At 34.9% G+C, this 11,132-nt stretch overlaps 1 protein-coding gene across 1 annotated transcript; it reads right to left on the bottom strand.

The window, feature by feature from the left end:
• Positions 1–1,301: 1,301 nt before the first annotated feature.
• LOC143583932 (uncharacterized) lies at positions 1,302–6,621 on the bottom strand. Its single transcript, XM_077066107.1, has 3 exons — positions 6,474–6,621; positions 6,267–6,392; positions 1,302–1,667 (listed from the first exon to the last, which is right to left on the bottom strand). Exons 1-3 carry the CDS (start codon positions 6,619–6,621, stop codon positions 1,411–1,413), a joined length of 531 nt encoding a protein of 176 aa, XP_076922222.1. The 3' UTR covers positions 1,302–1,410.
• Between the last annotated feature and the right edge of the window lie 4,511 nt (positions 6,622–11,132).

Raw genomic sequence — 11,132 nt, 5'->3', positions numbered from 1 at the left:
GTTAACTTATAGTTCGGCGGCGTGGAACTTCACTAACATAAAGCTTGAAGCTATTAACCAAACAAATCTTTTTATTTAATATGAGTTTTTCTTAAAAGTTTGGAGCCAAAAGCTCCTTGCCAAAAATACCCTTAAATGTTTGGGACTTGTTACGACAAAAATTTAGTTACTTATTTTATATTAGATGTAATTGTGGTAGGGCACCAGTTAAGGTTACCGCAACCCTCAGTGTTATGAAAAGTTTATTTAATTATACCCCCTGAAAGCTTATTAATCAAACTATGATTATCAATTTGTCCTTTTTCTTTGCAAGTGTCCATCGATCAAGGCCGCTTTGATACCACTAATGTGGAAATCGGGATTCAGCGGCCAGATAGATAATAGAGAGAAAATCAGAAAAAATGTTGAAAAGAATATCAAGACTAAATTTTCTACATATTCAATAAAACTTTTCAATTCCCCATTTAAAGAAAATAGTAAAAAACTAATTCAAAACTAATTCCGCATACACATCGAGAAATAACATCGTTACATACTTGGGCTTCTTAGGTTGTGGCCTAAGTACGTAATGGCGCTTAGGCTAATCATGTGTGGATAATGTTTTTGGGGTTTATGTTATCTTTGGGAATTTATAATCTAGCAGTAGCACATCGATCCGACCCTATCCACCTGAACTATCATTATTATATTTATATTTCTTTATGTTTTTTTTAATGTTCAAACGCCTTTTATTTTATTCATACACTGTTTTTACATACAATTTCTCTATTATACACAACATCTCTTAAACCCTTGTGGGTATCTAAATAATAGCACTCTTTTTAAATAAATGTTGAGTTAAAAATAAAAATTTAATGCAGATCAATGTTATAATTAGAGATACTTTAATTGCATAAGTTACACATGATATCCTTATGCATATTAAAGGCATTTCTACACTAGGCACTACAAGAGCATGGTTATGAGTTATAACGCAAGGGTACGAACATGCCGCGTTAAGACGAAAGAACATGTATGATGACAAGTAACATATGAATTTACAAAAGTTATGTGACAATAACCAATTTGGTAATTTTATTGATACTATTTTAATTTCAGTTAAGTGATTTTCCCTTTTAAGTGTATAGTAACTAAGTCAGCATTTTCATTCTCCCTTTTTGCTGATAATAATACATTTATGTATGGTTTCTTCCTCACATAAGCCATTTAATTAACACATCATTAACTCAATAATCATGAATAAATAAAATAATATATTACATTTTTTTTGTTTCTGTTTTATTACATGATAAAACCATCTTGTGTCTGCTTTTTGATTCTTAAATTTATATAAATAAACATAGAATTCAACATCAATTAATCACCTCACTACATTACCATGCACATCAACTTATACTCATGCATGATCACTCAAGGCAGCCCACCACCAAAACCTCCACCTGAACCACCACCAAATCCTCCACCAGACCCCCCACCGAGCCCGCCGCCACCACCACCACCACCAAACCCTCCTCCTCCATCACCTCCCAATCCACCACCAAACCCTCCTCCTCCACCACCTCCCAATCCAGAACCACCTCCTAATCCACCACCAAATCCACTATTAGCTCCTCCTCCAAACCCGGACCCACCTCCCAATCCACCACCACCACCAAATCCGCCACCACCTCCACTTCCACTTCCAAGCCCACCACCAAAGAACGTCTTATCGTCGCGATAAGACTAGTTGGAAGTCAGTTTTCTAGCAGTGGCAGTACAAACGAGGACACTAATAACAATGAAAAGAAAGAATTTAGGAGAAGAAGCCATTTTGATCAATTCAGATGATGATGAAAATGAATACTTGATGGTGTGTTTATATAGAGCAAAAATCGATGCAAGGAACACTTGTACAATACAATAAAACAACCAATGAAAATACAGAGTTTTATATCAATAAATGCAAAGGTACCAATAAAATGTGAGGAAAATAAATGTTCTTTCTTCCAATAGCATTCCCCTAACTGTCTCACGAGCTTATCAAAACTCCACCCACCCAGACAACTGGAGTAGGCCATACATTACTTTCTTTTTAACACAAAACAAAGTCCGGCCACCCGGGTACATCTGTTGGTTAAAAACGTCTGCATTTGCAGACAGCGTTGCTGACTTGGTGGCCTGGAAACCTACCGCCAGATAGTCTACTATGGTCAGTGCCAGATTCAGAAAATTTAGCCAGTGGGTGCAAAAAAATTTTTGACCTAGAACTCGTCAATTAAAACCAAAACAAGTCAAACCAAAATGGGTCGGGTCAAAACGAAACGGGTTGAGTAAAAATTTTACATTAAACAAACTATGTATAGAAATGTAAATTATAAATTTCATTGAAGATAAACAAAATACATATTATAATTGATCTCTACGTGATTTCATCTTTTAAAAACGGTAAATTACAGCTTCATTCGTAACACTTAAAAGTGCTTCTTTTTCAACACTACAAATTACACAAGCATTCAAAAAATCTTCACCAATTCGATTACGTAAATTTGTCTTTATGATCTTCATTGTCGAAAAACATCTCTCAACCGTTGCGGTTGCAATAGGCAAAACTAATTTAGCTTTAATAATCGATAAACCAAATGAATAGAGATATGTTTCCTTGTTTCCACCATAACTCTAGCAAGATCCGCAATACCTTTCATATTAGGAAATATTTCATCTTTTCGCACACTATCAATGTACAAATCAAGTTGAGATGCAAGAACACTTTTGTACCCATTATCAAAACCATATGGATAAAACTCACACAATGTCATTAACTTTGATGTATCAAACTTGGAAAATGAATCATAGAGATTGAAAGCCAACATGTTTGTAGTAAATCCGTGTTAATCTCATTAAAGCGATTATCAAATTCTTGAATTTCAATGTCGACAACTGTGTTGAAACAATCAAAATTATAATAATGTTAATTGGTGATTGTGTACCTTTGTCTTTTGGGCCTATAACCAGTGTCATCGACAACATGTGAAGCCACCATCACCCTAATCTGCCCGTCTCCTACTAATTCCAAATTTCCAGTTAAAGTGGTTGAGTAATTAACTAATATGGGCTTAATTGTTATTGTTCACAACAAAATTAAATTTGGGCTTAAAATTTAAAAAGTTAAGTTTAGGGTACTAAAAAAATTATAAATGGGTCACTAAATTTTTTTTGGATGAGTCATTTTGGTCTTTGAACCTAATATATTACAAATTTATAAAGAAAACTATGGACTTGAGTGGGTGCAAATGCTCCCCTGACCAACCACTGAATCCGCCCATAACTATGGTAAAACTTTTAGCTCGTGCATGACATTTTGTCACAAAGAAAACTCGAACCCACAACCTTCATAAGAAAAGCCATGATCGAGGCTACCACTAGACGAATTTGTCAATGGAATAGGCCATAGATTATACATAGTAAATATGTATGTTTTCATTATTATACTAGTTCAATAAAAGTCCAAAAGCTTGCCAACGTAGACACTCCACGTATATGGTGTAATCGGGTGAAGCTGAGCCCAAACTCATTTAACTTGAAAGAGTGCTTTAATTTGGTTCGTTTATAGCTTTATTAAGTTGGTCAAGCTTAGCTCATAAATAGTTTTACAACTCGAGCTCATAAGTTACATATAATTATATGTGCCAGATTTGAAGACAGTTTTCTTTTAACACAATCAAAATATTTTATTTTGTAAGTGTTATGCGAATAATTATGCATGCTAAATTGCCAATAATACAAATTATCTCTCATGTTAAGTATTTTTGGTAGCAAATTCGTTTGAAATGACCCATTATCGTGATTTATTTGATTTTATAGTTTTGGATGACTAGCTACTTGGTGATTTAGTGAAAAACAAAATAAATTATTGAAATTATAATGTGACCATGTGTTGTTTTATTGCCATATCCTTCTCTCGGAGAAAACCCTAGTTCTACCAAGCCCTCTAAGGATGGTTCTAAGTTGTTTTCGAAGGGAAAGAAGCCGAGATAGAAGGTTATCAACTCCAAGGAACGATCTAACCTCGTACAACCCTTTTTGCTTGATTTGGTTTGAAAAACTTTTAACCTAATCATGTACATCTTGTTATTTTAAGACATTTGGTGTATTTGTATTCACCATGAGCTAGGCTCTTTGATTCACATAGATTAGATGAATACTAGCTAGATTTTGATGAGTTACTTGCTATATTTTTTGATGATTATATTGGTGACTTTAGCAATTTAATGAATGTTCTTCAATGATTACGTATGTTTGTTTGACTTGTTTAAATGTTTGATCTCGTAGGTATCTTAGACACAATGTTGTAAAAGTAGATTCTCAAGACCGAATACTCCCCGAGTAATCGCTACAAGGTATGTCGCCGAGACAAGTTTCTTTAATTTTGCCTAGTTACTTAGAATTGACTAAAGGTGGTCAACCTTAGTCAGAATCGCAACTAGTCGGTAACTTAAGCCGATTTTAACTTAAAAGAATAAAAATAACTCGTATTTCTTTAATATTAAAAAATAAATATCATTTTTAACTTAATGACTAACAATTTTTAGAATAATTTATTATTTAAAAATGTATTTCTCTTATATATGCTGATCTTTACCTATTTTGTTATAAATATTAGTAAATTTATGATATTCGACATATTTATAATATCCAAAAACTAGTTTTCTTTATATTTACCATGCCCGAGTACTCCGAGTACACCCAAATCCCTAGTCAGCTGCCTAGAATCCGCCTAGCGACTTTTACAACCTTACTTAGACATATCATGTTAGAAAACCATATGTCCTTAATTAGGCATTAATTATTCATGATTATGTAAATGTATGCATATCCATGGTATTTTACTAGGAATGATGGGCGGGGATTCGAAAGTTTAGGATTTTTAATCAAACGTTCATCGATGTGTAATTTGGGAAGATCATTACGTTTGTAGTGGATTCCTCTTATCATTGTTATTATGGTTTACTAGCTTAAATTCGTAGTTCAATCAATCATATCAAGTATACTTCTCATTAATAGCAATGCTATTAGTAGAGTCTACGAGAGTGATATAAAGAAAATTGTACCTCTATCCTAAAGAAAACAGAGGTTGTAGTTTCTTGGTATGATATTCACAAATCAAAGAACTTCTTAATACTTTCTTCAATATAACATGACTCGATGTGGCAAGTTTATGTTTATCACACTAGCTTTCCAAAAGCATTGTGAGATTAAATAACCTTCACAGAATAGTAGGTAAAGTATTAAAAATAGAATATTGGAGAAGTGTAATATTAGTATTGACGGAAAAAAAGTTGATAAGCAGGCAAAATAATTATAACAGATAGCAGTTTTAGTAGTAAAAATAATCAATAGTAGTAACAAAAACAAATTATACCAAGTCGGTAAGGTTACGACTCCAAGACATATTCTAAAACCAAAATTATATCATCTCCTTAGAAGTCCTTAATCTTAATCCTACGTCTCCAGGAAGTCCTATCATTAACCATATATATCCTTAGAGAGATACAAGTTTATCAGATCATGTCTAATCGTCTCATCCCAAGTCAATTTGGGTCTATATCTACCCCAACTACGCTCTATATAAAGTTTTCTACCGATCTAACAAGATCTGTCTTTGTCTTCCCTTCACGTGTCCAAACCACCTGATCAATCTCCCCTCTCTTAACTTATCTAAAATATTAGCTACCCCTAATTTTTCTCGAAAATAACAAATCATGTTCTTGTTTTAGCAGGCTAAGTAAATTACAATTGTTTAGCGTCCGTAGTTCTTGTGTCCTAAGAGCAGTATCTGATTCCAGCTTTGTTACTATAAAGATATTTTTTTAATGGTTTAACTCTAAGATACATCATTTTTTAAAATTTAGAAATTAATCATATATACGAAAAGTAATATTAAAAGTATATATTCTTTGCTACATCAATAACATACACTTAAAACATTTTATATAATTAGTTATTTTATAATAGCAATAGTTCTTACAATTTAATACATGAATCATAAACAATTTTTATAAATACAAATAAAAATAACAAATGACATTGTTTATTTAGCATAAAACCATATTATCTATGGTTTTAAACTTCAAATTAAAGAAAATACATAGATTAATTAAACATGCGCGTGCATGCCATGCATGCATGCCATCAATGCAATCCACCACCAAAACCTCCACCAGAACCACCACCAAAACCTCCCCCAGACCCACCACCACCACCAAACCCTCCACCGCCACCACCACCACCACCTCCTCCAAGTCCAGATCCTAATCCACCACCAAAACCACTACCAGCTCCTCCTCCAAATCCAGACCCACCTCCCAATCCTCCTCCTCCACCCCCACCACCACCAAACCCTCCTCCCCCACCACCTCCCAATCCCGAACCACCACCTAATCCACCACCCGCACCAGCACCACCACCACCAAATCCACCACCACCTCCACCTCCACCTCCAAACCGACCACCACGATAAAAGAACGTCTTTTCATCTTGAAAAGACCTCTCCAAACCGGTCAATTTCCTAGCGGTGGAAGTACAAACAAGAACACCAACAACAACAAAAATAATAAAAATAAAGAATTTAGGACAAGAAGCCATTTTGATCAATTCAGATGGTGATGATAATGAAGGCTTGATGCTACGTTTATATAGAACAAACATGCATGCAAGCAACACTTGTACAGTACAATTAAACAACTAACGAAAATACATATAGCATTGTATTAAGACAGAATTACAAATTTTGTCCTTTAAAAAAAGCCAAATTACGGTTCGTGTCCTTTTTTTAGTTTCCTTGCAGGCGGTGTCCTTTAAACATTTTTTCCTACACGTTACGTCCTTTACGCTAACTGGGTTAGAAAAACTCAGTTAAATACCCTCACGTGAGACGCATGTGAGGGCATTTTTGTCTTTTCGTCTACCCTGCAACTTCTTCTTCTTCTTCTTCTTGCAGATCTCAATCAACTCCTTTATCTCTTATTTCTCTCTCTATGCCACCACCATCACCATACCACAACCACTCCGACCATGGATTTCCTCAAACACCATCACCACCGCCACCACAGGTCCGCCACCAACCACCGCTCCATCTCCGACGCCGACTCCCATCTCCGACGTCGACTCCCACTCCGGTCGAATCCCTTCTTTCCAAAACCCTAAACCCCTCTCACACCCAGAAACCCACAAAACGACGGTCAATTCCCCTCATTCCGACGCCGTCACAAAACCTAGAAACCTTCCATCACCATCACCAAACAAAGCTTCCCGGGACCTGATTCCCAAAACCCAGAAAGCCGAAACTCAGCTCCGACGCCATGTGGCACAAACCATGGCGGCCGGAACTTAACAAGGCGTAACCCACGCTGTGAAACCTTGCCGGAGAAATAGTTAATTGTATCCGGTCCAATCAAGTTAAGAAACGAATTAACGTAAAGGGTATGATTATCTTGAGTCTTGTAAGCTTTCTTGATCATAAAGATTGCAACTTGAGGGTTAATTGGATTGAAATTGAATTGGGGGTTTTGAAACCCTAAGGTGTATACAGCGGTGTTTACAGTTGATTGAGATCTGCAAGAAGAAGAAGAAGAAGAAGAAGAAGAAGAAGAAGAAGAAGAAGTTGTAGGGTAGACGAAAAGACAAAAATGCCCTCACATGCGTCTCACGTGAGGGTATTTAACTGAGTTTTTCTAACCCAGTTAGCGTAAATGACGTAACGTGTAGGAAAAAAATGTTTAAAGGACACCGCCTGCAAGGAAAGGACACGAACCGTAATTTGGCTTTTTTTAAAGGACAAAATTTGTAACTGGGTCTTGTATTAATAAATTAAAAGGTAGTAAAATGTGAGAAAAATAAATGATGTTCTTGCAAATTGCAATAGCATCTCATCTCATCCCCCTAACCGTACGTCTCTTTGACAAAACCCACGAGTATATTTAGACTCCACCCACCAAGACAACTGGAATAGGACATACATATACGTTCAGAATAATATATATGCATATACATACATATGACATGTAACTATTTAGTACAATAATACATACACATTTATACATACATACGTACATGTACTGATGTAAAAGATAGAATACAATAATTGTTTAACGTACATTAGGTACAAGAATACTAAATCGATCAATGAAATCACATCAAGATCTCGAAATCGTCAATACATATCCAATTAATCATTTGTTCACCGAAATAAACAGTTTTGGATCTTTAATCGATTTTCACTTTTCTTCACGAAAACCATTTTTGGATCTTTAATCGATCTTTACTGATCATGTACACTCTATCCACATATGATCCCCTAGTTATAAGTTGAAACCGGCAACATCAATACTAACTTTTAAGTTTCTTTCTTGTGGTCATATAGACTTTGATTTCTCATATGAGTTTGGTGCAAGCATAGCCCCGGCCCACGGGCCAGCCAAGTAAGGCATTGGCTTTGGGCCTCAATTATTTTTAGGCCTCCAATTTTATATGGGTTATGTACTATATTTTCTAAAATTGGACTTTTTTTTATTAATAATTTATTAATGGACCACAAGTTAAGAGTGAGACTCATGTCATTAATGATTCATCCTTGTATTATGGTACAAAAAACAAAATAAATATAAGGACATAAGCTAGTGGTAGACGATAGTTAGAATTTTAGATTATTTATAGTTAGATTTTTAATAATGTCAAATAAAAAGGTTATAATCTGCCAACTATAAACTTATTAGTTTATTATTGCTCATCCCAAGCTCGGGAAAAGAAAGAGGGTGAACAGCCCTACTAGCATAGTCCTAAAAGCATCATCCGACGAACCCTAATCGACATCATCGATCTATGATTGTATGTCTTGATTCTGTCGTCACGACCCATGCATGTACATGTACCCGACTCTGTCATCACGACCGGTGCACATGCACCCGACCCATAATACTATGCTACTAAAAATAATTTTTTAAAACACATTTAATCAGCTAGCTTGTATTTATACTTGAGCGTTACATACCACAATTACAAACTAAAAACTTGAGTATTGAGAGTTAATTAGTTTCTTATTTCCGAAAGCTGAATAGAAAAAGAATAAATATTATTTTTTAAGTGACATGGTTGTAAATATTACTTTGAGGGTTTTTTTTGGTAATTTTGGTCATGTGATATTAAATTAAAGTGATATGGGTAAAATGTCAAAGTGGGGTCGCCTTAAATATTAGAAAACGGTTGTTGGATAGAAAATAAATCACTTTCACTTTTTTCAGTTAATTATATACAAAGTTATATACTTCATTCGGCCCATTATAAATGTTCACGTTTCAAAAACATAAAGTTTAAATTGAACTGAATGATTACTTTTTTATCTTACCAAATGACAATAATGCTCTTAAAAAGTGGGTCCATCAATATTGTTTATTAATGTTAGTTGTGTGTGTTTAATGGTAAACTTGGAAATTAGCTAATACATTTTGAAAGTGGACACTTGTAATAGGACAAATAAAAAAGAAAATGTAGCACTTATAATGGAACGGTGAGAGTATAATTTTTAAAATATAAACAAGTTGGCTCGAGTGCCGACTCAAACTTGGCTCGTTTATAAATGAGTTGAAACCAAACCGACATTTTGTTTGTATGTGTGTATGATATATCTGGTGTTGTCTAATAAATAAACCCGAGCCCGGTTTGCATATATGCATTTAACTTTTCGTTAACTGTAATTGACAAAAGATTAGTTGGTGATTTTTCCCTAACACTATTACAACACTTTTTTTATAAAATGTATTGTCCGGGAATATACACACATGATAGTACCTAGTTAATTCTCATAATTCATTTTTTATTTATTTAATTTAACTTTTACTACCAGCTGGTGATTGATAGCAGGGCCGGCCCTTAGCGGTGGTAGGGTGGTCGACCGCAACAGGCCCAACACCTGCAATGCCCAATTTTTTTTTAAAAAAATTATATATATTTTTATTGAAAACAATATGTGTGTTTAGTGTTTAAACTTAATTACGTAATCACTAGCTTGATTTAGTGGCAAATGAGTGTTACTTTCAACCAAAAGGTTATGAGTTCTAGTCTCATTTAAGACATGTTTAATCCTATTTTTATACAAAATTTTTTAACACAAATCCAAATTATAACCAAGTAAACTTCTCCGTTCTTTCCCAACTAAAATAGAAAAGGTTGTATCACATCGAGATGTCGTTCGTTTTCCGCCCCCAATGAGATGGGGAATTTATAACTCCCTATTTAGACTTTTGGGCCCTTCATCTTTCTGAATCGAGACCCGGCCCGGCTCGCGTCGTTCCAACAACCGGCAGAAGGAGAAAGAAGATAGACCAAAGCGAAAGATCTACAACAAGAGGCAAGTAGACAGTAAGCCTTGTTGGGACCGGGGAACCAATCAGTCCCCAAGCAGGCCCAAGTATAACACAAACCTAAATTATAACCAAGTAAACACATATAAAAATTTAATGTTTAAACCCAACAAAATACTCTTTTTACTTAATGTCCAAATAAAATTTCGCCTTCGGCCTAAAACTTTTTTTGCTTTCTCGGAGCCGGCCCTGATTGATATCACTCATTTAGACATAACCATAAATCAGGTAAATTAGTTTTACACATTATATTGTGGTTGCCTACAATATTAACGGTTCATTTCTATGGGTACAAATATAACATAAACCTTGAGCAATAACATGGTGAAGTTAACTTGTTCAAAATTATTAATCAAGTTGTTACACCCTAAGTGTAGTATTATTAACCAGATATATGATTGAAAAGAACGGGAGGAGCGGGAGGTTCAAGAGGACCGATCGAGGTGGCCGTTCTGAAACGAAGAACAACTCCTTAGACGAAAAAGGAGAAAACGGCTTTATGACGTGCTTAGATGACTTCAACATGACTTTATCCGGTGCTAAGTATGGCATTTTAGTAAGGAGAAAGCGTCACATAACTCAATATTAGAATATGAATCCAAAGAGTGATTGGCCCACAAGGCCCACAACACATACTTAATTAGTACTTAATATGGCATTTTAGTCTAAAATCACAATTACTGAAATGGATTTATTTCAACAAGTCACTAACTAGCATTCATTATTAGCCAACAAGTT

This window comes from Bidens hawaiensis, unplaced genomic scaffold, assembly GCF_021521415.1.
Source record: "Bidens hawaiensis isolate Kalapana, Puna unplaced genomic scaffold, B.hawaiensis_p1.1 tig00032733_1, whole genome shotgun sequence".
Classification (NCBI taxonomy): Eukaryota; Viridiplantae; Streptophyta; class Magnoliopsida; order Asterales; family Asteraceae; genus Bidens; species Bidens hawaiensis.
Note: the sequence above shows the minus strand (reverse complement) of the source record. Positions and strands in the feature narration are given on the sequence as shown.

Bases quoted from the DNA above. Each gene is read 5' to 3' on its own strand.
- LOC143583932 (XM_077066107.1), bottom strand. From the start codon at position 6,621: ATGGCTTCTTGTCCTAAATTCTTTATTTTTATTATTTTTGTTGTTGTT. The intron at 6,393-6,473 runs GTGGAGGTGGAG...CGGGATTGGGAG, and splicing joins TCGTGGTGGTCGGTTTGGAG to GTGGTGGGGGAGGAGGGTTT. The intron at 1,668-6,266 runs GTGGTGGTGGTG...GTGGAAGTGGAG, and splicing joins ATCTGGACTTGGAGGAGGTG to GTGGTGGCGGATTTGGTGGT.